The sequence below is a fragment of the Atractosteus spatula genome, chromosome 13 (genome assembly GCF_055471065.1).
Source record: "Atractosteus spatula isolate fAtrSpa1 chromosome 13, fAtrSpa1.hap1, whole genome shotgun sequence".
Lineage (NCBI taxonomy): Eukaryota > Metazoa > Chordata > Actinopteri > Semionotiformes > Lepisosteidae > Atractosteus > Atractosteus spatula.
In genome coordinates, this window is record NC_142718.1 from 31,337,575 (window position 1) to 31,363,627 (window position 26,053).

The 26,053-nt window shown below is 37.0% G+C and overlaps 1 protein-coding gene across 1 annotated transcript in view; it reads left to right on the forward strand.

Annotated features, from left to right (window-relative positions):
* Positions 1 to 26,053, forward strand: part of acvr1c (activin A receptor type 1C) — a 38,335-nt gene that overhangs the window by 5,254 nt on the left and 7,028 nt on the right. The window contains exons 2-6 of the mRNA XM_088931245.1: positions 9,285 to 9,509; positions 21,965 to 22,213; positions 23,489 to 23,719; positions 24,123 to 24,290; positions 25,334 to 25,490. Of these exons, the coding sequence (XP_088787371.1) occupies positions 9,285 to 9,509; positions 21,965 to 22,213; positions 23,489 to 23,719; positions 24,123 to 24,290; positions 25,334 to 25,490 (1,030 nt within the window). The remainder of the gene's footprint in view (positions 1 to 9,284; positions 9,510 to 21,964; positions 22,214 to 23,488; positions 23,720 to 24,122; positions 24,291 to 25,333; positions 25,491 to 26,053) is intronic.

Genomic DNA, 26,053 nt, shown 5'->3' on the forward strand with positions numbered 1-26,053 from the left:
CAGTACAAAGACATTATGAAAACACCAAAACATCAACACAAAACAACAGCAGCAACAACTGCAATGTTAAATAATATACATCTTAAATGCAAATCAGCAGAAGCAGTGTGCAAAAAAAAAACATCAGTGTAAGTCAGTTTCTTCCTGCATTTGTGAACTTAATTGAATTTACCATGTTTTCAGTAATTGTGACCATAGTTGTAACGAAGCGTTCTTTCAGGACCCTATGCAGCCGACGCAATCTGGGAATGAGTGAGGAAAACACGGGCAAAAAGCATGCAGGATACGGGGATGAAAACAGGGGGCGTGTCCTTGGTGCGCTGGTGTTTGGGGGAGGTGTGGCCAAGGCAAACAATCCAGGAAGAAGTCCAAGGGAGAATCCAAAAGGAGGCAAAAGTCCAAAGCCGGGCGGTCCATCCTAGACAGACGATTAAAAACGGGAACCAGGTCGGAACCGGCACGGGACCGGGACCGGGACCGGGACCGGGACCAGGCGCTTCCAGGTCCCGGATTCGCCTGGTATGGAAACCAGAGCAAAGCCCGGAATAGAGTGAGCGCCTGGCTTTTAAGGAGAACTGAAAAGGGGGTTGGAACAGGGAGCAGGTGCAGTGGATGAGTAGAAAACAAGGAAGGGCTGGACCGTCCTTAAGAGGAGGGGTTTACGAACGTGCCTCCTTTGATACAATCATATCATTACAAATACATTCATAATAGATGTCTGCATTTGTTGTCTCTTTCACTGGGTATTAAAACAATTGGAGTGCCAGCTGCATGTTTGGTTTGAACACAGATGTCCACAAGACCTGTGCAGCAGTCAGAATGCCAGGGTACCACTGCTTAAACCATTTGTATAATAGCTGCAGCAGCTATACCCCTCTGAAGCATGCTCTGAGGGGATCGTTAAATCTCTACAAATCAGGGCCTGGTTAATACCTTGATGGAAGACATCAAAGTAAAATCAAGTGCTGCTGGAATATTGGATGGTGCTGTTATTTCAAGACTAGAAACTCCAGACCAGTGTGCCATTATGGTGAATGACACTAGACTATAGAGAACGCTGTATTTTGTGCAAGAATCTAAACCAGAGCTGCATAATTCTGGTCCTGGGGGGCCAAAGTAGATTTTCATCCAACCTCAGCTTCTGAGTACCAAAATCTGAGTTTTGCAAGACTCAGATTTCCAACCCACTGACAGAACTTTGTCCAAATTATAATAGATGATATACAGTCTTATCCTTGCCTCCTTTAAAGTTTGTTTTCAGTCCAATCAATGGTCCCCAAATCTCTCCCTAATAATATTCCTTGAGCTTTTTTTCTGTGTAAAATCAAACCTCAAAGAGCAACCTACCCAGACTACCTACATGTACATTTGTTAATGAGGACTATTGTGTTTTTAGGTCAGGTCTTGTAATGAACTACACTGAAAGAGAACTAAACATTTGTAGGTCCAGTGCAGGTTTTTCCTTTACCAGATGGTGTGTAGTACTGTTCCAAAGCAAACATGCACCCTGGTTTCTACAATAAACATCACAGTCATAGTGAAAAGGTTGTGAGACCTCTGTGACTTAATCCTGTAAAATTTTAATGCCTTCTGAACTGGCTTACTCAGAACATTTTACTTGTAAAACGTTTATTGGGTGAAATGTAAAAAGGAAAATGTTCAAATGTAATGATGCTTTGTTTAAGCCTGTTAAAGTAATTTTATTTTAAGACAAAGAGCCATGGGGACTTAAAAATTAAACACAGGCTGCCCTTTTCTTCAGACACCATTGTCTGAAAAATTTCTGAAAATTTTCCTGAAAAACAAATTCTACAGAAATCTATATTTAAATTTAACTAAGTTTCATTAATCCCCAGATAATAATATACAGTATGTAATATCTTTGAAGTGAAAATCAGTTTTGTCTGGTACTCAGCCTCACTTCATTTATAATTATTAGGATTATCAGTGTTGTGCCTTGTTTCTTCTCAGTTTCTCAGTTTTCACCTCACATTGTTTGGAATAAATCTGCTTTCAACAAGAGCTTTGGAAGCCCTCAGCAGAACTGTTATGATAATAGCTTTATCATAGTGGAACATTCACATCCTTTTCCTATTGGGCTTGCTGGTACAGGTTTAATATCGAATTTAACTACAGTAATGTGAGAACATTTTGGAAGGTGAGTATCACATATACTAAAAGATACAATCTAGTAAAGATTAGCTGCTTGTATCTCTTTTGTAAAGATATAAGAGGGTACTTTAAGTGGTGGTTATTATAAGAGGGAAGGGAAATTTTAAAATACAAATCAAGTAACCTGCTCTGGAACTCAGAACCCAGTTTATAAAAACAATGAGAAAGGAAGCTTTTTACATTTCCACAATCCTGACAGTTTTTTTTTTTCTGGACTGTGACACAGTTGAATAAATACTGATAATTTCTTCAACACAAAAGCTTTTTGCCAGGGAAGTACTTGTTGTAGGAACTGTCAAGTCTCTTGTGACCTAAAAAAAATTAATCAAGGAGGAAGAGGAGTGTATTTGGTCTGCAGGGGAAAAGCCTCAACTCCAGGTGTCACATCTCTGTGGGATGGAGAGATACGGTCCACTCACTTCTAAGATATACTGTATAACCTCATCAGTTCATCTGGTGCAAACTAGTAAATCATTAAGCAGAGTCTGAAGTTAGCACGTAAGCTGATAAATGGATAATTTCAGTACTGAGAAAATGTGCAGAGTTTCAGTGAAATGTAAACTTTTATGGCCTTTTATGGCTGTAAAATGGGTATTTATGACAGTGTGAGCAAATGTTACAGTTATTGTCAATTAGGAGTTTCCACCAGACTAGGGGACCATAAGCAGAAGATACCATGATTTTCCATCTTACTGAAATGGATGATCATTTTTTTATCAGCGTATGATTAACATCATTTAAAAAAAAAAAACAAGTGTGTCTGATACTGCAGCTGAAAAATTGTAACACCTTTGGAGTTTTTCACATGTCGTGTCTGTCTCTTTGTCATAGGCCTTTGCTCCTATGCTATTGAATGAAATGTTTATGAATTATGTGACCATTGATTCAAACAGATTGATTGAACTGATTGCAGTTTAACTTCTTGGCAAACTGTAACATTCCTGTTACTACTGCTATTACCGTTACATTGGCTGTCCAAAATAATGAGTTCTCATTAATGTACTTACAAGGTGCCTAAACAGCAGGGTGGTTAAGGGGCTTTGGACCTGCAGCTTGGGTGTGGGTTGAAATCTTGGCTGGGCTACTGCTGTTATATCCTCGATCAAGTTTCTTTACTCGGATTGCTCCAGTTAAATGCCCTGCTGTATAAATGGATACTTTCCAAGTTGTCAATTTAAGTTAGCTTCAACTATTCCCTTGCATTTATATGGTACATTTCTCCTAAATAGTCTTTAATTAATTTTGTTCTCTGTTATTTAAGTGTTGAAAAAATGATAACTGGTTTTACAAATGGACATGACATGGTGTTTCGAGCAATCCATGACGATGAATAGAAAGAGACCCTATGCTTTAAATCTTTATATGCAGTTTGCCTTTTATTTTCTCTTACATATGCTTTATTCTATAAGTGTACTTTTGAGATATGTGTAAAGCTGTCCTGAAAATACTTTAAATAAATAAAAGATAAAATAAAAGAGTACCTTATTAACTTAATGAAAGTAAGAGCTTGAAAGATAGTGACCTTGGGCCTGGATTTGCTAATATGCTGGGGAATTCACACCAAATACAGTTTGACATTGGGTTTATGCATCACAAAAATGTTTTCACAGAACAAAAATGCAAAAAGGCAGCTTTCGTTGGATTGGACTGCTGTCAGAACTGTTGTGTAGATCACTAAAAGGAATTCAACTCTGACCTAGAGGACAAAATAATTGGCTGATTTAAAATACCTCTAATTTGAGAGTAACATTAGTTGAATCCAGGTCTAGGAGTGAAAGTAAAAAAAATATGAGCTTTGAGCTGAGGAATGGAGGGCTGATTTAAATGCTCTTGTTCAACAGCTTGAACAATTGTAACCTTAGGGTCCATATCCCTTGAAGTCTAAGATGCTGCTATGATCTATTAACACTCTAGTAACTGCCAGTGGAGGGACCAGGACTGGATCCATCCTGTAATAAAAGTTGTTGGCCCCCTCAAAAAATCTGTTTATTATTTATTATCTTTAGACATTTTTAATTAATATAGTTTCTTACACTAGAAAAGATATTAAAGCTGGATATTCAGCCTTTTATAGGATTTATTTTTGAAGGGCTATTTTTCTTTGTGACTTATCTTACACTCTCAGATTTAATCAAAGTGTATTTCAGTGCTAATTTTCATAAGTGACTTGATTTACTGCAGCTCATATGTTCCCAGGACCAAACCAGGTCATTTATCTTCCCCAGATACTTGTTAAGGGAATGTTCTCTGTCCTGAAGGAGGATTGAACTAAGCTCGTTTAGTCAAATAAAATATAAGATGATTTTTTAGCTGTAGTGGTCTCTTCTTGTTATTGTCATGTTTGTGCTGTTTTTCCCCAAGTTAGATGCACAATGTCCAACCTAAACCCTTTATCTTTTCTTTAGACTTTTCACAAATGTTATATGAGCTGCTGTCTTCACGTTTAACTGGACTTTGTAACCCAAGGAGAAAAATAATGTTATCTGCTCAAAAAAACAAAAACAATTCAGGTCTCATGACAACCCAGATAAAACACAAGACAAGTGGAGGAATTCATTTCTATAATCACACAGCCTGGCTTTAAATGTTACCTTTTCTCTGACATAAAGACAGTGTGGTCACCAGGGGTTACACAAGGAATGCATCTGCACCCAGGACCCCAGCACTTGATGGGGTCCCAGTAGCAGAGCAAGCGGGACTTGTCTTTAATTTCACCTCACTTGGAAAGCTGAAAACCTATGCAATCCCCAATTGTGTAGAAATATGCAAGTGAGTACCTCTACCTCCCATAGTAAAAGTAAAATGTACAGGCATGTAAATATAGCTCTAGCTCTGCTTAGAGATAATGTCTGAAGGCCTTGTTTGCTCTGAGAGCCTGTAAGTCTGTTCCAAATATAGAAACGGTGCAAGGGACAGGATAGTGATGCTTTTATTCCTGACTTGGGCTGTAATACCATGATAAGTCACATGACTGGTTCAGATGATATGAAGGTTGAGTTCAGAAAATCAGTGTAACCTGCTGAAGTTAACCATTCTCAACGATATGAGGCAAATGTCATTCTCCTTATATCCTTTGCAACAGTTTCTTGCTAGCAAAATGTATTTTCACCTCCAACCACTGCCAGACTTCTGACAAGTATTAGACATGTGCATTTCTGGAATGGAGATGGGATTGTATTTGAAACACGTTTGTCTCCCATCATCAACAATTACCTGACAGTCTGAGCTAGATGTTCATATTAATATGTTTATTTAGAGCAAAATCTTGGGTTTGTGCAGGAATGACCACTGTTTTAACTGAATCGACTTTTGGAGGAGCATAATTCTCAGGCAGAACAACAAAACAATATTATATTCTTAAACTGATAAAACTCATTGTGATCTTACTATGCATTGCACAGAATACCAGTATTTTTTCAGAGCTATGACAAGGGCTATACATCATTTTTGTTCTTGAGAGAACATTAACAGCATTCATGGCAGCTTCACCTGTATTTGCAAATATCAGTATTTGTTTCAGCAATATTTCTGATAATGAAGCATACCTAATCTGTTTCAGGTAAGGGAGTGTATCTAAGTGGGTAGATCTTTGAAGGGAGCCAGGCAAAGGTACACCACATACATATTTAAGTAACTGTTCACAAATAAGCAACAGAAAGTCAAGCGATGCTAAAGACCCTCTGCTTCAGCAGCCATCATAACCAGGACTGAATGTATTGCTCCTTACTTGTTTTTCTGAGATTATTTTATTGAGAGAAATAACTGGCATATATTCAAACCCTGTTGTGATTGTCAAAATCCCATTTGAGTCTTTAAACATGTTTCAGATTATAACCGGGCCTAAAAGAATTGACTCTTAAATTACCAAATAAGTCAACCTTGCTTGACATCATACTCAAACTCTCCTGCCAGTTACCAGCCGAATATATTTTCTACGGATCTCAGAGAGAATTTTTTCATGGCATGTGTGAGCAGCGTCTTGAAATCCCTTGCTTCTGATTTTATCTAAAAGACATCTTATTAATGTCAATGAACAGGCTTTTTTGCACTAGCTGGCTTTAATCAACTAAAGCAGAAATCGTCACATATAGTCAGCCAAGGATACTTGAATCTTATTTTTAATTAAATGTTTTAGCAATATTCTCAACAAGCATGCAAAGATTCTAAGGTTTAGAGTTGAAAATAGAATTGTAACCGAAGCTAACAACTTTAATTGAGCAAAAAATTCTAGCTTTGTGAACTGATAGTGCCTCTGGGAATCCCACTGATTGGCTCTCCTTCAGACCAATTAGAAATAAATGCACACAAACCATTAGAAGCTTTAATGAGCTACTACAACCATCAGTCTTTCTCTTTCTCTACCCTCTTAGGCAATCATATGACATTTTGATTTTACATTAAAATTATAGAGACCAAATCATTACCCTTTCATTTACCAGTTTCATTTACAAACAAAAATAATGTTGTGACAGACAAAAAGCAAATGACTAATTCATTCAAGGAACAGTTTATTAATAATAGTTGTATTTTAGAAGCCAACATTTTCAAACAATACTGTTGATTCATTTGAGTTTGCAGTCAAATTCCAGAGTCACTTAAATTTTATAATGTAGCCAATGGGTTTTATTAAACTGACAGTAAGATGTCTGCCAATCACAATGGTATTGAACCATTTTTAATAAAACTTGCTGCTCTTATACAAACAGAAACGGAGACCGGAAGCACCCTTTTCAAAGTAGGTGACAAATCAGACCCTGACTGTTATAGATCTCTAACAATTTTATCTTAATTAAAGAACATATAAAACATTTCTGTTAGGCATTTAAGCTCTTCTTTACATACAGTACTAATTAGATTTTCTCTAATTAGATGTGCAGGTTAGTTTTCTGGTCTTAAAATGTGTTACAGCAGTCTTAAAAGTTCTCAGTGATATTATAAGGTCACTCCACAAACTTCACACTTGTGGAGTTATCTTTATTGATGTGCAGTATCTAGTGCTTTTGACACTGTGGGTCACTTACTTTTTCTAAGTTACATAGTATCTGTTTGAAGTCAGTTCATTCCCTTTGTTTTAGAAGTGTTGACAAAATCATAAACAGTCTATGAAATCTGACCATTGAGCCACACAATTTTCTATCCTGGTCTCTACTATTTTTGCCATCTGTACGATCAATTCTGCTCCAGCAATAGACTCACCTTATCATCTGTAACATAGCTGTAACTTAAAAATAAGCAGATGTCAGGGAAAACCGACACACAAACATGGCCATAATGTAAAATAAAATTTTACAAATAATTACAGTATGCAAATAAATAAACCAAAACATGAAAAAATAAAAGCCTAACCTCCTCTTTGAGCTCTACCTGGACGTCTTCAAAGTTTCTTCTACATAAATAGCAAGGCAGCTAAACTGCTTATCTCTCAGCTACAAGACCAGAAACTCTCCAAACACAATGGCTTCTCTCTGAAATTCTTCCAGGTCATTTCCTTGTACATATGGTACATAGCAGAGGATCTGATCTCCTTCTGGACAGTATATAGGCAACAGTGGAAGCCTCTGTCCTGTTTTGTTAAGTGTCACCTTGCACCAGTTGTTCAGGTGACTGAGGGTGACAGGTCATTCCTCACAGAATTCTGGGGAATGTAGTACAGACAGGAGCTGCCATCTTGTCTGTATCTGCCACCCTGTATCCATCAGTAATGACAGATTTGCAGCTTAGGATCAGTAAAAGTTCTTCAGACTTTCTGTGAACTACAAGTTCTGCTAAACTGTGATAAAACTTTATGCTATTAAAATGTAAAATTTGTTGATATTGTTAAAACAGTAAATAATAAATTACAAATTGAAGTCAGGTCTAGACATGGTTTTGTATATCATGACAAATGTTGTTTTACATAGTCCTCTAGTTCAAATGCCTCAGTGGTGATGATGTTTTCAAAATGTCCTTAAAACAAAATCATTATTGATGCTGATTAAATCTTTTCTGCCTGACACTTGCACTTGTTAACACTGCAGCAACCCTGTTATATTATGTCTTGTGGTGTCCTTTATATTTTATTGATTGTTCTTTTTCACTGATTTGTTTTCTGTGTGAAATTAGTTTAAGCCTCTTGGCAAGGTTGCTGTTGTAAATGAGAATTTGTTCTCAACATACAGTTCTGGTTAAAAGAAAAAAGGAGTTTTATTGTTTTATTGAGGCTAAAAGGAGTATTATTGTTATTTAGAGTGGGTGATCTCTCCATTGTTTTGTTAAGGTAGGTTTATGTAAACAACACAATGTGGAAAGCCTCATGCTTCATAAAATGATGGCAGAAATGTGTTGAAGAATTCAAAATTAATCTTGATTGTCAACAAAAATGTCACATTTTAACTATATAGTGTTGGGAAAGTGATGGATAGAACCATTTGTATAAAAAGCGTAAAAGGCTCCTTAAAATAAATATACATTACATTTTTTGGTGAAGGCTAAAAGGATACAGACTATTTTCTTTTTTATTTAATTTTGTAGTGCTTTTGCACTGAAAACGGTGTACAACATGCATAATAATAGAGATTCTCAGTCTTTGTTTCCTTGGTGTCTCTGGATGATGAAGTTCAGCGATCAATAATTCAGTATGTTTCTTTGCCAATCAATTATTGCTCCCTAAAACATGTTTAGCTGTGACTAATGCAATTTAGAAATGCAGATCATTTTAACCACCTCACTTCCCTGTTTTCTGGACTTAAACATCCTTCATTTATTCACCACTTTTTATGCCTTAAAACTGGCTCATTAATTTAAATTAGCTATGAATTCCTTGTGACACTGGACCAGTTTTTAAAAAAATACTGTTTGGGCTGTGTTGATTTTTTTATAGATAGATTCCTCACACACGTAGACCCCATCTCTAAGCAGCGGCTCAATCAAAGCAATAAGAAAATGACAGCACAGTGAACTGATTTTGTAGAGAACCATTATGACTAATGGGACTGAGTGGAGCCTAATAAAGAATGGAAACAGTTTGCAGTCAAGGAATTCTGAGTTCTCCTTTGCGTGGAAAAAGAGCTATTTGAAACACAATATTTGATTTAATTGATTAAGGAAAAATATATTTTGTGTGTGTGTTCCAGCCCTCAAGTGTGTTTGCCATGTCTGTGCCAACAACACTTGTGAAACAGAGGGGGCCTGCTGGAACTCTGTGATGCTCATTAATGGCAAGGAAGAGGTGGCCAAGTCCTGTGTCTCTCCTTCTGAGATGAAAGGCCAGGTGTTCTGCTACAGCTCCAGGAATGTGTCAAAGAGGCAATGCTGCTTCACAGACTTCTGCAACAACGTCACACTCCAGCTCCCCCGAGGTAAGGCTTTTTCACAGTTTGCCTGCAATTTATTAATCCGATTTGGGTGGGATTTGCCTACCTCTCTGATTAGATTGTAAAGGCAGTGCTTTTATATAATAATAACCATTCGTTACACTTATATAGCACTTTTCTGGACACTCCACTCAAAGCTCTTTACAGGTGATGGGGACTGCGCTCCTCCACCACCAATGTGCAGCATCCACCTGGATGATGCAACAGCAGCCATAGTGTGCCAGAATGCTACCAACACATCGGTTATTAGTGGGTAGGAGAACAGAGTAATGAAGCCAATTCATAGGTGGAGATTATTAGGAGGCCATGATTGGTAAGAGCCAATGGAAAATTTGGCCAGGACACCACAGTTACACGCCTACTCTTTTTGAGAAACGCCCTGGGATTTTTAATGACCACAGAGAGTCAGGACCTTGGTTTTACGTCTCATCCAAAGGACAGTGCCTTTTTACAGTATAGTGTCCCCGTCACTATACTGGGGCATTAAGACCCACACAGACTGCAGGGTGAGCACCCCCTGCTGGCCCCACTAACACCTCTTCCAGTAGCAACCTTAGTTTTTCCCAGGAGATCTCCCATCCAGCATCCAGCAGGCTCAAACCTGCTGAGCTTGAGTCGGTTGCCAGTTGTGAGTTGCAGGGTGAAATGGCTGCTGGCCATTGATATATCGAGTTGAATGTCAGTTGTAAAAATAAAGGCAAGTAAGGTTTGACGGCATCCTTTTCAAATGAAAAATCCATGTGGTTTCTAAGAATTTTGTATGCATTTATGATGAGTTTGTGAGGAGAATAGGTTAACAACATGGTAAATAATGAAATATAAATCCTGTTTTCTTCCGTGTACCCCACCTAAATCTTCTTTGTCTATTTATTTTAAATTTTAATGGATCTTTCTTACCTTAGGATTTCTTTCTTTCATTTTTTTGTCTGGTATTCATTCTTTCTGATTTGCTCATCTTTCAAGCAACTGGTACCGAACTCTTAATTCCAAGACCTTTACGATGTTCATCCTGCTTGTAGTTGGACTGAGAAGCCCTTCAATAACTTGCGTTTATTGCAGATAAAACACAGTTAAATTTTATGCTTTTAAATTTTAGATTTTTTCTTTTGACATCATTTACAATATACCGAGACGGCTCTGGAGGCTGATCTCAGTCAACTTTGGATTTCAATTTCCCTTAGTTTTCACAAGAAGCTCATTATATGTATATTGTAAAACAAGCATTTCTAAAATGTGCAATCTTCATTTGTGTTTTTACGTTTCTATACACACATTTTGGAATCTGTACTTTTTACGGTTGATTTATACATCTTAATCTGAGGAAGGTAATACAATTTTGTCCTGTTTACCTAATATTAATCTTTTCGACCTTGAGGTTCACCTTACCACTGCGTTGCAAATAATGCTGCCACAGTGTGCCTCTCATTACTTAACAAATATTTATGATTACTTAAAATAACTATGCAAAACCTGCATAATGATCCTGGTCGACAGTTTGTTAGGAGAACTCTGCTTTTGTTTTTGCCTGTTGTGAGCAGACTGAATTGCTGTAATGTAGAGCAATATGCTGCTGTACAAGGAATGGCTGAGGAGAGAGTGGCAAGAAGCTGCTGTAGTTGTGCCTTGTGTGTGGGTGTCCTGTTTTTTTCATTTGTGCAGCTGTTCCTTTCATTTAGGATGAACTCTAGCCTGCTGTCTTCATGCCAGTTGCTGTACGTCTAAAGCTTTAGTGAAATATAAACTGAAATGTGATTGGAGATATCTCACTGGTATCGTCCCAAAACACTGGAATTAGGGTTTCAAAGCCTCCCACTGCTTTTCACTGCCTTGCCAGTGTCATTACATGACATTTAATACCATTTTTTGCAAGAAGCAATTGGTATGTTTTTCATTCTGGTCAAAGAAATCAAAATAGTGTCAAGCAAGATTGGCAGGTGTGTCTTTGCAAAGTGAAATATATGTAACATAAATGTGACAGAACATGCAGATGCTTTTATATTGTTTTTTTTTTATTTTAACCCCTGAGTTGCTGTGCGTCTGATATTTTATGAGACTCACATTTCCTTTTTAAATAAACATCCTAAATTTTTGGGAGTCTGTGAAACTAGTGTCGTAGATCAGTTCTGCTCTTTTTGTGACCTTAATAGAATTTCAAATTAAAATCTTCCATGTGAAGACTACAAGGTACCAGTGGTTCTTTATAATACCACTGATTTTACAAGGAATATTTTAATTTTAAGCTAGTTGCTTTCCCTGACAATTTCAGCTCTTCACTTTAAATCAATTTTTAAAAAAGCACTTTAAAAAATGTTCAAGCAGAGAACCATGTAACCACGTGGGCTGCAAAGCAACAAGTGGAGGTTAATTTCATGCTGAAAAGTACAAAGAAAGTAAAAAAGCAGTTTTGTCTGTTTGACTGAGGGAGCGAGAGAAAGTGTTGGAGGGATCTGAAGGACAGAAGAACAAAAGAATGAGCAGGTGAGAATGGGCGCAGCTGGGGAGAATGAATGGAAATCTGGGATGAGTGTGAAAAGTGTGAACAATTCTGCAAATGAATGGAGAGCTTTTAAAAAGAAATTAGTCAACCAGTTGAGAGCTGCTGCAAGGTGTGATCCTACTTTGAAGAAATTCTTGGCTTCTGATGTCTTTCTGGAATAAGAGTATTAGAAACCCTGTACAAGGATGCACTCAGAAAGGACAGTGTAATCATGACCAAGCATGATAAGGCAGAGGAGAGGTAAAAAGGGGAGCTGTTGCCTTGCAATTTGATCCTCGTTATAGCGACATGTTCCCAGAAACAGGCTATTCTTCTTCCTGTTATGCCTGTGTAAATGGCAGGGTCCTTTCTGAAAGCATTGCGAATAAGTGAAATTGCTGGACAAACAAAATGTGTGATGAGGAAGAGGCCAGAGGGCTCACGTCTGTGTGGGCTGTACTGTATTTCCTGCTGGATATTGCTTCTTGTTGCTGCAAAAGGTGCTTGACATGGATGGAAGCTGTGGACAGGGGTCAAGAGGGCTGCGTAGGTGAGCTGGTCAGCAGCATAAAACGATTGTTGAGTCTAGGAGACAGGTGCCACTTTAGGGTTCATCCTGTAAAATGGAGAAGTTTAGAAAGGGTATTGGAGTGACGGTTGTGAGGGTTGGTTTTGACTCGGGCTGTTGCAGTCTGAGAGACATCCTAACTAATGAAAAAGAATGCATTTTAAGGGCATGGTTTTGGAAGTCTTGTAGCTGCTTGATTGAGTTCTGTTTTTTATGTCTGAAAATCTCCTGATCATTGTCCGTATAGTTTGGTTGGATGTTTTGCTCCTGCCAAGTTACCATCACCAAGGTGACAGTAATTTGTAAGCTGAAATTTTGGCTGCTCTATGAGCAAATATGATGGTATACCGGTTCCTTTAAATAGAAAAATAAATACTAATAAAAATGTTTTTGGACCCGTACCTACTAGCAGATTTCAGTACGCAAATGTCTAGTGTATGTAGTGAGTCAAACTGATTAGTTTGAGTCAACACATTAATTCATAAATAATTCAATTTGTAATTTAAAAATTGTTGGAGTGGTGATTTGATCAGATAGTGAAAATGCTGCATCCTTTGCAGACAATGCTGCTAATTCATCTGCACCATTACTTCAGTGAAATATTGGAGGAATAATCAATTTCATATAGGAGATCCACAGGATTAGACGTTTTTTAGCTCAGAATAAAAATGCTTTGAATTTGTTTGTGCATTTAAGGGAGAACTCTCAGTTTTCTGGGAATAAAGTGAGACTCTTTTGCCGAGTTTAGAAATGTTTGCCTTCCCTGTGGTGTGGGTGAAGCGGCAGGGATCAAATTAAAGTTTTATTGTCGTCAGCAGCTCCTCTCCATTCCAATGATTGTTTCCCTGGTTACTGAATTGATTGTATGTACCGATGCATAAACATCAATAATAATATAAAATTTTGGACATTTGGGGGACTGTAGGGAACACTTTTTGATGAATCAGTTCACATTTTAATAGACTTGCAACTTAGATTACAACTAAGTATCTTGTAGATAAGGACAAAGCCAAAAAAGAATAATGATTTTAATTGTGGATTGATGAGGTAGCATGGTTAAGCAGTGATTACCATGGGTTCAATTTCTGGGGTGCTATCTGTGTGGAGTATATTCTTTCCTTGTCCATGTGGGTTTCCTCCAGGTGCTCCAGTTTCTTCCCACAGTCCACATGTATACCTCTGGGAAATGTGGCCCTGGTATGATTGTGTGTGTTTTTTTGTCTGTGTTTGCCCTGTGATGGATTGGTATCTTGTTTCACACCTGTTGCTTGCTGGGCTAGGCTCTGGCTGCCTCTCTACCCTATACTAAATAATGCAATTTGGAAAATGGATGGTTGTATTGTGGATTTAATAAAAAAATATTCTGTAAATTTGGGAACTGTCCCAAACACTTCAAAGTGGGCTTAACTCTTGACCTTTTGTCATATTGATCACAAAACTCATTAGTCAGTAACACCCATCTCTATAATGCTCTACTGGATGGTGCTGAAATCAATATAATTTCCTCAGGCTTAACATACAGATGCATTAAGCCAGCAATTCACCCTGCAGCACATTTCCCCCTGCCAATATTCTTACTTGCAAAATTTGGGGAATATAGTTTCTAGAAATCACCATTATATTCATAGGTTATTGATGACGAGCCAAGTTAATTACAATTAGTAAACAACCCGTGTTTCTAAAAAGTAAACAAAAGAAAGTATATGTAATAAAATGTAGAGTAATGTGCAACTTTCCACTCATACATGATAAAAAAAAAATATTATATGACTAATAAACCATTTCCAAGTGTGGCAATACACAGAATTTCAATCATTTTATCAGTATTAAGTGGATTCAGACATCTGCAAAACTTTTTTTTTGACAAAACAGTTTATATTCATAAAGCAGTTCACAGGATATAGTCAGGAATTACATATTGTTCTTGGTCATTTCCAGTGTTAAATCCCTTGGTAAAGGATAATATATTTCGAAAGAGCATAAAATACATACTGCAGTTTTTTATGACATGTTGAGCAACTGGTCATGTGATAGCAGTACCCTTGAGGATCTCTTCTCTAGGTCACAGTGTGCTTGTGGATCAAGTTGATGTTTTGAATTGATGTTGTTCAGAAGAGGACTTAGAATAAGCTGCATTTTTACAAATAGAAGAAGGCACTTATATCACATAAAGGCATCTCTCTTGCTAATTCTTTTGTGTCGCTATTTCAGGACCAGCACCGTGAAGAGTGGTGAAATATAAACTCAAAAATAAATCTGTAATTCTGACATCACTACAAGATATTGAATAGTAAAATGGTTTCCATGGTATCCTTGGAGTCCTTATTTCTTCTTCTCCCAAGTGTTTAGCAGTACAGGATAACAGCTTTGGTTTAACCAGGTTTGCCGTTTCAGCCTTTAAGATACATTGAAACCCATGCACACATTCTGTGTGAGTCAACAGTTCCCCAAAAATGTGATGTCATTTTGGGTTGACAGAGAAGTAACCCAGAGAATATGCTTAAATATTGGAGTCTTTTTTTACCAATTCATTTATTTTACATTGTTAAACAAGTACCAAAACCTCCAGTATGCCACCTGTCCTACTTCTGTTTTTTTCAAATATGTAAACACTGCTCTGAAAAATATGCATTGTGGCCACAAATAACTAGCACAGTATTCCGGTGTGAAAACTTTGTATGTATCTTGTACATGAATCCTCTGTTTTAGTGTGACTCACTTTACAGCTGTGGTGGGGACATTGGGAATGACTTAGCAAATTGAACTAAGGGATATTTAGGCTAGTGTGATTGAAAAATACCTAAATATGATTTTGACATTGGAATTTACACACCTTTTGCACTCCTAATAGGCCTTAGAATATTTAATTAAGTAATCACCAAGTCCTAAAGAACATGTCCCCTGTCACCATATATAGTGTGGTCTAGAAAGAATATTGTCACTTACTGGTCAACCAATTCGAATTCCAAAACTAAATGTTTTTTCTTTTATGTGTCCATTGATCCATGTACTGGATTGCACTTGCAAGGCCAATATTGCCTGCTGGGATTCTGAGATTTGTTTAAATCAGGCTTCAGGATTGTATGGCTGCTACTGATAATAAATGACCATTCCTTCAAAACAAATTAGTAAGAAAGCAGCACCAATATAGGTATTCAGTCAGAACTGTGAATTTCAGCTATTACAAATTATCTAGCAAAATATTGGCCTTTAAAATACAGTGATACATCATCCGTCACTCAGGAAAATGCACTTAAACGAGAGGAGGACATTTCATCCTTGTTTTCCTTTCTCATTTTCCCAGGAAATATTTCTGTTCATACAACGAAGATTGAACTGTCATCCCCTGAAGTGAAAACACTCAATTGTTTGATCTTGTAAATGAAAGTAGTATTAAAACCGCTTCCATTGTCAGGATTCATTCATTTATGGGCCGGCCTAGTGGCCCAGCTGGTAAAGACAGGCATTCTGAGCGTTTGGTGGGTTAAGTAACGTGATCCAGACAAGGCCAGCCTGAGCCTGGGTCGTGTCATTACTCGACTGCACAGGGATTCCTCAAGCGGTGATTTAGTGCTGCTGAGATAGGTCTGGCATTACTCGGCCTGGGCGCTCTGTACCTTCATCCTCCCAGGTGCCTGCAAGCTTGCAGTTACAGTGAGGCACAAACCCTTACTCCAGTCAGCGCTGCAGTATGAATGATGATGAATGATAACGAATGGCTCAGTAAGTGGGCAATCTGCATTTCTTCATTCTGCCCTCATGGGTGAAGGGGTCATGTACAGTTGACAATTACAAAGGGCATATTGGCATTTCTAAATAATAAAAAGCATTTCTGGGAAAAAAACAAACTAATATAGCACACTCATTCAGTACCTACCTTGTTGGTGAGGGACACTTCTGTTTTTAATTTAACTAAAGGCAATGGAAGCTGTTCGGCAATAAATACTGAGCAAAAGAATGAGTATTCCTGCTTTTCTGAACTGCCATTCAAATGGACAATTGTCCAAAAGAAAGAAAAAATGTAAGTACTGCATTTAATTTTTTAATTGAATACTCAAATTGAATTCCATTTAGGAATTATTGAATTATCACAAGCATTCATGCAGCATATGACCTATTGTGCTCACATATGTAGAGATAGTGTAGAGATAGAATGGAAAAACTGTGCATCTTTAAAGATTTCACATTTAATATTTTTTTCAATAAATAAAAATATGATGTGATGTAACATTTCAGGTGTGTGTAAAGAGATCAACTGTAGGTTACCAGTGAATCACTTTATATATATATATTCAGTTGTAGATTAGAAATGTATTACATGTCTAGGATAGCTAATGTGTTGCTCAAGAGAACCCTGTTATCTATAACAGTAACTCTCACCTCAGGTCTTTAGAACAAGGAGTTCTGCTTACATTTGCTATCATTTCAGCCTTTATTTGTATTGTCTCAGTCTTTTTATTATAGAATTCATGGTATGATTTGTTGGAGAGTGAAAGGTTTTTCAAAAATTAAATTTAAAGGGAAATAGTGTGCAGTACAGAATTACAGAAGTACAGAATTTATATCTAGTATGGCCAGGTTTTGTCCTTGTCAGCTACTGGGTGTCATTACAGCATATTAAGAAGGAAGTGTTTGCACTGATTCCCTAATTTATATTGAGCTCATTTTCATGACATAGACTCATTGTGTCTGGAAGCTATCTGCATCTCCAAAGTAGGTATTAGCACTCCAGGGAATTTGTGCTTATGACCTGCTAATGCAGTGGATCAGTAACTGGTCTGTTGAGGGATCTACTCAGCTCCAGCTGGCTGAGGACATTTTAAATGGGCTTTTGGGGAAAAGTGCAGAAGCAAAACACATTTCGAAACACTCGAAGTTGATTGTTTTCACATTTTCAACATGTACTATGCAATACAGACTTTGTAAAAGAGTAAATACATGTTTTGAACTTGGGGTTACATTTTGATAAAGAAAGTTGATTTAAAGAACTGTACTGATTGACATATGAAATTGTCATGTTATCTGTGATATTTCAAACTGAAGTATGTTTAAAAAAGATTTTACCTAACAAAAACTCTCAATAAAATGTGGCTTGTTTCACACTAATGGAAAGTTATACAACTGGAGGCTTTCGCTAAATCCAATGCCTTCAGACCCTTGTACAGTTTTTACATTTTGTTATTTGAAAGCATGCATTCATGACACTTTGAATTAGTATGTTATGTACTAAACTGACTACAAGTATGTTACGAAGGAACAAGTAATAGGTTTAATCCATGCTGAAAAAAAGAAGAAAGAGAACACAACGTTTCGGCCGTGGAGCCTTCTTCAGGTGTGTACCCACCTGAACTACAAGTATGTTATGTACTAAACTTACTACACACATTCAAAGCAAAACAAAAAAAGAACTAAATTGATAAGTAATATGAATAAAAAATGGAAAAGAGTTCATATCCTTTGCTGTGGCAAACCTTGTACATGCACAAAATTACTTTAACAGGCCATACAGCTAGTTGAGTGACCTTTGAACCACAATAGTGGTTGTCATAATTTCATAATAAAAACACCTGAGGTTTCTTGGTCAAGTATTAAATTAAAAGCAAAGACTCAACCATGAAGACTAAGTAGCCTTCAAAGTGAGTCAGGGATAAAGTCATTGAAACAGTTATACAAAACATCAAATCTTTGAATATCGCTGTGAGCACAGTCATCTGAGCAGCTGGGCAAGGAGATAACTGGTGAGGGATGCCACTGTGAGGTTAACAAAAGAGCTATAGAGTTCAGTGTCTGAAATGGAAGAACATGTTCATGAGCAACGTCCTTCACTATACAAACTGGCCTCTATGGTAGAGTAGCAACTGATATCAAATCCCACCTGCAGTTTGCAACATATCATTTAAATTATTTGCCACATGAACTGCAAATATGTCTTTGTGGTCAGATGACACAATGTTGTAACTTTGGTGTAATTGCAAAGCATTGTATCTGATGCAAAACCAACATTGAGCATCACCCAGTCAAGATCATTTCTACAGTGAAGCATAGTGGTGGAAGCATCATGCTGTGAAAACGTTTCTCCTTAGCAAGGGACTGGAAAGGTTGTTATGATTAAAGAGACAATGAATGTGGAAAAGCATAGGGTAATACTATAAAGAAAAACTTGCTTCAGTTTGCTAAAGGCTTAAAACTATGGGAAAAATACACATTTCAGTAGTAGTATGACACAAAGCACAAGACCAAAGATACACTGGGGTAGCCTAAGAATAAGAAAATGAATGGCCTTGATTGACTTGACTCTTGATTCTTATGAGAATCTGTGCAAAGAATTAAAAGCTACTGTCCATAAGTGATCCCCAAGCAACTTAAGAGAGCTGGAGAAAATTTGCAAAGAAGAATTGGCAGAATTGCAGCAAGCCAGTATGCAAAACTGGTATAAATGTTCCCAAAAACACTTGCAGCTAAAAGTGCTGCCACCAGCTATTGAGTTCACGGGTCTGAATGCTTACGCAATCAGCATATTTAATTTTTTTTCTCTTTAGTTTTTGCTGGCATTTACTGGAACTTATGTTACGCTTAGAAGTCTTCGGCTTGAGCATTCAGGTTTTCAATAAAATAGCAGGTTTCAACAACATGTAAGCATTATTTTGCAATTTCACAAAATGAGAAGTGTCTGAATACTTTTGCAAGGCACTCTACCTCTGTGCTAATTTATTGGCATGTGTGTAAAAACCTTGTAGGGCTGACACTGTGTTTGGCAGGTGTCACGGCTGCCTCGCCTCTCTAGGGCACTGGGTTTGATTCCAGCCTAGGTTTTTTGTGTGTGGTATTTTTATGTTCTCCCCAACCTATGTAAAAACACAAATGTAATTTTCCTGAGTGCTCCAGTTTCCTCTCAACTTCCAAAGATATGCTGGCTTGAAAAAGATTAGAATCGTATCCTGTCCAAAGGGTTGGTACACTCTCAGTCCTGCCTCATGCCCTGTTGCAGTACGCTGTTTTTCTGGTGATAGATGGATTATAGAACATTTCTCTTGCTGGTACAGTAATTAATGTCCATGGTAAGTACACTCTGACAGCCAAAAAGTATTCTTTTTGTCTAGAATCTGTAATGTAAACATCCAGCATCTAAATTTGTACTGATGTTACTATGTTCTAAATGGAAAGTGTATGGAAATATACTTAGAATGTAAGCATAGCCGCTTCAAGAATTACAGGTCAGGATGTGTGTGAGATTAAATCCTGTCAGAGTGCCCTTGCATCAGACTTCTTATCAAACAGAAAGGACAAGGACACAAATAAAATGTAAATTACAGGATATCTGTAACACGCCGTAATTACCAGGTATGCACATGTGATTTCTGTCCAATTATGTTCTCTTCATTTTCATGAGGATACTTAGTTGATGTTTTTTAAGGTTGGTTCTGGTGTTTAGTATCTAAGACACTGTGATATGTGGTCTCTGGTCCATTTGATTGTTCAATAGGTTAGTGTTCTGAAATGGATGGGTCTGAAAAATATGCAAGTTAGAAATTCTTGATCTACAAAGAAATAAAGATGAAGAAGAGCTGAAACTGATTTATTTAAAGATTTTTATAGTATATAGTGACAGATTGTATGCTGGAATGTCTGGTAGACATTCCATTAAGGTCAGAGAGCAAGAACGATTTTACAATACCTTTATATCTTAACTCTGATATGGTTAACAAAACACATGGATTTTCTTTTAAATATTGCTATATTTCAAATATCATTATGCTTTCTGTGCCTTAAGTATGAACACAACAGTCATATTTCAAAAGTTGAGAAATTTTTACAACACAGCTTGTCTGGTACTTAGGCTGTTTTCCCATTTGGCAAACTCTCAAAACAATTAGTGTATAGAGTTCATTTACGTATTTTGTATTTCTTCATACTGCAGTATTAAGATTAAAACTTCTTTTTACTTTTTTTCTCCAAGAACAGAATGGTCCTTAAATGTACGAAATTGATGTACCTGTATTTCCTCTGTTTTAAATGTGTTGTATTTGTCTAAATGATGACTTGTTACATATTTCTGTATTTACTGTGTTTCTGGTTAGACTGTAAAAAACAAAAAAAAAACTGTTTTGATACAAAATAATGACATTTTACCCACTTCCAACTGTTTGGTTTCTGTTTTTATGTGTCTAGCTCATGTCGGTCTCTTGAATTGGCCATTGTATATGATTTACTTTTGTATACGTTTGTATATTTTCATATACAATTTCATTCTTTGTTTGTTGTTGACATGTTAGGAAAGAGAAAGCCACTAGATGGCATAATTATATCATTACAAATATCAATGTCTGATGGCCTTTGCAACCTAACAGTGCACTCAAGCATACTAACCCAACTTTCTTTTCCTTCCCCTCCAGTCTGTTTTTTTTTTTAGTTTTTTCCACTTTACAAAGCAAATCTTATGTCTACCTAAGAAAATGAACCAGCGTCTTTTGGAAAGTAGTATTCAGTTTCTTCACTTTCATTGACCACAGGGTTGAGTTCACTTGAGAGCCAGACCTTTGCAGTGTTTTTAAACTGTGGATGAACTTGTTCACTTCCTGTCAGGAGATGTACCAAGTATGGCTTCTTAACCTATTGACAAGTATCAACATTAGCTGGCAGTCTATATATTTTCTACTATGAACAAGTCATATGAGCCCAGAAGTGTGAAAAAGTGATGATGAATAATTAATTGAAAATAAATGAAAAATGAATGGTATTAAAACCTAAACTATGACAATGCATGCCAAGGGGGGGTGCAGGAGTTACTGTTAGATAACAGTTGTACAAGTGAATCCACATATTAATGGAAACTGCATTTGTCTTGCGTAGTACTATCATGCAACACAGTGTCATTTGACTTCGCTCTGTGATCAGGATCAGGGCTATTTTCACCACTCATGAAAAAAATCCAAGATAAAAAAGCTAGTAATTAATAACAGTGTTATTAATTAAGTGAGACACAGACAAGGGTTTAATTAGTTTTAGCGGTTTGTTGATTGGCATCCAAAAAAGATTGTGTTTTTGGCTCAAGCATGTGTGTCTGAGAGATGAAAGCCTGATCATGAGGGCAGAATGTTCAGAGTCCATCATTTGAAGTAATCAGGAAGCAGCTATAAGTAACAGCAAGACAAACAAGGATAAGTGGCTCATATGTTTACCTCATAGTAGTTAGGCCTGCTGTGAGTATTCTTTTATCCAGCATTTGTTTCAGTATTCATTAAGTTTAAGGGATGTTGGGACTGGATTTGACTGTTTGACAGAAAATGCACTTAAAACGTGTCCATTTATTCTTCATCTGTGAATTGAAAAAAAAGATTTAAAATGGTCATGACACAGTTTGCTTTTTCTGTAAAAGGCACGTTTTCTTGACTTTAGTCGGAGATCCATCGGTTCCATCCAAGTGGGGAGCATTGGAGCTGGCTGCTGTGATCGTTGTTCCGGTGTGCCTCCTGTGTTTGGGGATAATCCTGGGAATCTGCACGTTGCACGGTCGGCAGAGATGCACCTACAGCAAGGCTAAAAAGCATGACGTGGAAGAAGCTTTGTCTGATCGAAATTTAATGTCATCTGGAAAGTCCCTGAAAGATCTCATATTTGATCTAACCACATCAGGATCTGGATCTGGTATGTAAAGCTGATTATTTTGTTAGTACCACTGTACTGTAACATATTGTCGGAATGCACACTTCACACAGACATCACTACCATAAATAATTTAAGTTGTTAGTGGAGTGCCTTGATCTCCGTATAATGTGTTGTGAGATCATTTACCAGCCATATCACTGTTTTGATTGTTTATTAGATAACCTCTGTATGCTTATCATTCTGGTTTGCATAATGTGTTACCATCTTATACTATTATATAACAATTGTGTAACATGAAATATCCATGCATTATTATATATTGCAGCTTTAAATTCAATTATATTGAAAATCACATGTCTATGAGCTTTAATGTGTTGTATATATATACTGCCCCAGAAAAGAAACCACGCATGGAATGGAAAAGTAGTGTATTGTTACAAAGTAAGATGTACAACAGTGTAACTCAATCACAGATTAATGAAGAAGGCACTGTACTCCTAAGACATTGTATACACTCCAGTCTTTCATCTCTTTGTAGTTGCTAAGTCAGTCATGAACTCTATGTTCTCATAACCTCTGGACAATGGATAGGACATCATCAATGGATGGACGTGTTGGCAGATAGATTCTTCGGTTACTAGTCAGTTCTGACGCTTGCAGTTACCATCTGAAGTTGTGTGTAGGACCCTGTTCCATTTGGCTTTGCTCTGCTAATATTACCCATGGATGTCCTGAATGTACCCTGTCATGTAATAATTTGGTATTGTATAGTTTGAGAAGTGCACTAATGGTACTTCTGTGAGAAATGAAGTAGCTTTTTAGTACATTACAATTCTAAGTTGACCTTGGATAATCATGGCTATGTATGAGACTCAGATTGCCCTGTTACAAATGCAGAGTTGATGTGCCTTCTTAAATAATACAGAGTTACAGCACATGTCCCGATAAATACACTGAAAGTACACCTTACATGTGCACTCAAGGAAATATGTGACATTTCATGCATGAAAGCTTTTCCTTTTCACGTGAAAGATGTATTTGGTTGTAGTACGTTCAACATGTGAATCAGAACAATCTGATTTATTAATAAAATTGCCACATTGATCATACACAATGACTTTTTTGGGACAGTATTTATTCCCATCACCTCCATTGGGCTCCTGAAGCCAGTTTTAAATTTCACACGTTTTTCATAATGCATAAACACTCAGCAGTACAGTCAATATTACAGTTATATGTTACAGTGTGACAATGTGTAATGGATTATTCTTGAATGTGTGCTTTCTTTAATATTGTGCTGTTTTCCTTTGTTAGGACTTCCATTGCTAGTTCAGAGGACAATCGCCAGGACTATTGTCCTTCATGAAATAATTGGAAAGGGGCGTTTTGGGGAGGTTTGGCGAGGGAAGTGGCGAGGGGAGGATGTGGCTGTCAAAATCTTCTCCTCTCGTGATGAGAGGTCTTGGTTCAGGGAAGCAGAAATATTCCAGACGATAATGTTGAGACATGAAAATATCCTGGGCTTCATTGCTGCTGATAATAAAGGTAATGTGGCCAATAATAAATGAAATAAGATAGTGTAAAATTGTTAAGAGTATGTCCACATTTGGACCTGATGTATTCCTCAAATTGGAGCATAGATTGAGCACATCTGAATAGATTCTCAAGAATAATATTGGAGTGGGCTCTGTAAAATGTTATTCATTTTAAAAGAGGAACATTTTGGGCATCTCATTTATCATTGTTTTCAGGTAGTACATATGCATTATTCAAAAACAATTTTAAACATAAATTGAAACACATTTAAATATTAATTTAATGCTGTGTAATAAAGGCAGACCTTTTTAATTGCAAGGTTTCAATAATAGGAAAGAGCAGTGCAGCTTTTATGTCTGCAAATTCCCATGTGAGAGCTTTCAGCTGCTTAAAATAGTCCTGCATGTTTCAGATAATGGAACTTGGACCCAGCTCTGGCTTGTCTCAGAATATCATGAGCACGGATCGCTGTTTGATTATCTAAACAGATACACTGTCTCTGTGGAAGGAATGATACTTCTCGCACTTTCTATTGCCAGTGGTCTGGCACATCTTCATATGGAGATAATTGGCACTCAGGGTAAGTTCTAAGTCAGATATGTTTGGTGAAGAAATCCCTTTTGTGTTTTCAGTCCCCCACTTTGCACAAAATGATGGATTTAGGTTATTGTATCATTTTATTAACTGGATTATGCTCATGTCAAAAGCAATCGCAATGACAGTGAGTGAAAAGTGGGGTGGAGAAAGCAGACTCGTCAGGATTTGTCACTGTCTAAAATGTATACTTTGTGTAAAGGTGTTTGTAAATTAACACAGGCTTATCTCCAATCAGTCCTTGAATTTGAATTGGATTCTCTGCTAAATCATATTTTAGTTTCCAATTGCTTAGCTACCAAAGAGTAGTTAGGGCTTTAAGTACAAAGTCAGTCACTAATTAATTCCATGTTCTTATCACCTTGACAAATGTACAGTAGGCGGGTGGACTCTTGGGTTGTTACACAGTGCACTGGGTGTACAGTTTTCATCTTAAGATGATTACAGAGGTGTTTGAACCCTTATCCACTGAACTTGCTCTGGTGTCTTTCATGTGGACATCCTGATCGTGCCCTGTCATTGACATTATAATTACCGTTGTAAAGATTCAGAATATGACATGGGAAGTGACTTGTGGGTGCAAATGTAATTCTATGTAGTTCTAAACACGAACAGATCTATTCTACACCACATTTTCAGTTTCAAATGACTTACTGCAAGAAAACCTATAGAGGACTCAGTCAAAAATGGCTTTCTTTGTGATTATATTGCACACAGTGAGTGTAATACTACAGACAATGTTAAATTTGTTCTGAATTGATCGTATTCATAAAAACCTGCATGTCAGCATGCGGGTTGCAACGGAACAAGTAGACTGTGACACCTGAAGAAGGCTCAACAGATGAGAGTTTTTTATTCTTTCTATTTTTCTGCGTGGAATTAACATCAACTTGTTTCTATTCTTAGAAAAACTAATGTGCCAAATGGGTGATTAAAGGTTTACTTTTGCAATTAGTATGGTTTAGATTTAAAACAACTGCCCGTTTACTGCCAGCAAGTTACAGAAATTCCTTCTTCTTGGTTTGACAGGAAAACCTGCCATTGCCCACAGAGATTTGAAGTCCAAAAATGTCTTGGTGAAAAAGAACGGTATGGGTGCAATTGCTGATTTGGGCCTTGCTGTTAAACATGATTCCATTTCGAACATGATCGATATACCTTCAAACCACAGAGTGGGAACAAAGAGGTAAGCTTCATACTTTTGCTTTCAGAGCAGAATGCCTCTCAAAGCCAGCTGCTTTAACTGAAACATAATTTCATAGTTTTAGGATAAAAACTTTCCTTATTCACGTTTTGGACATTTATTATAATTTTTTGAAAATGTCATAACATTCCGAAATATTTTTAACTAACTTTCTTACCTTTTTAGGCAATAAATTACAAATGCACACATACTGTATATATGTTTTAAGATTTACAGATGATATACTGGAATTGTTTCTAACCAATTAAATAACACAGCAATCCCAAACTGAATGTGATAATGTTCTGGTTATTTGAATTTGATCGTCATCTCAAATTCAGTCTAGTTTTGCAGTCAAAATGTTGATTTGCTATCAAAATCAGCTACAGAGTCCCAGCAAATGAGTTCACTGGAGCATTAGTTCTCTAATGCTCAGTGTTCATTCTGATTCCTTGCCAGGTTTAGTGAGTTGTAATACCCAGTCTCTCACTGAATCTCAGTAGTACAAAAATAGTGTGAACTAAGGCACCATTTTCCACACAGAATATGGCCCTCCTTGGACAAAT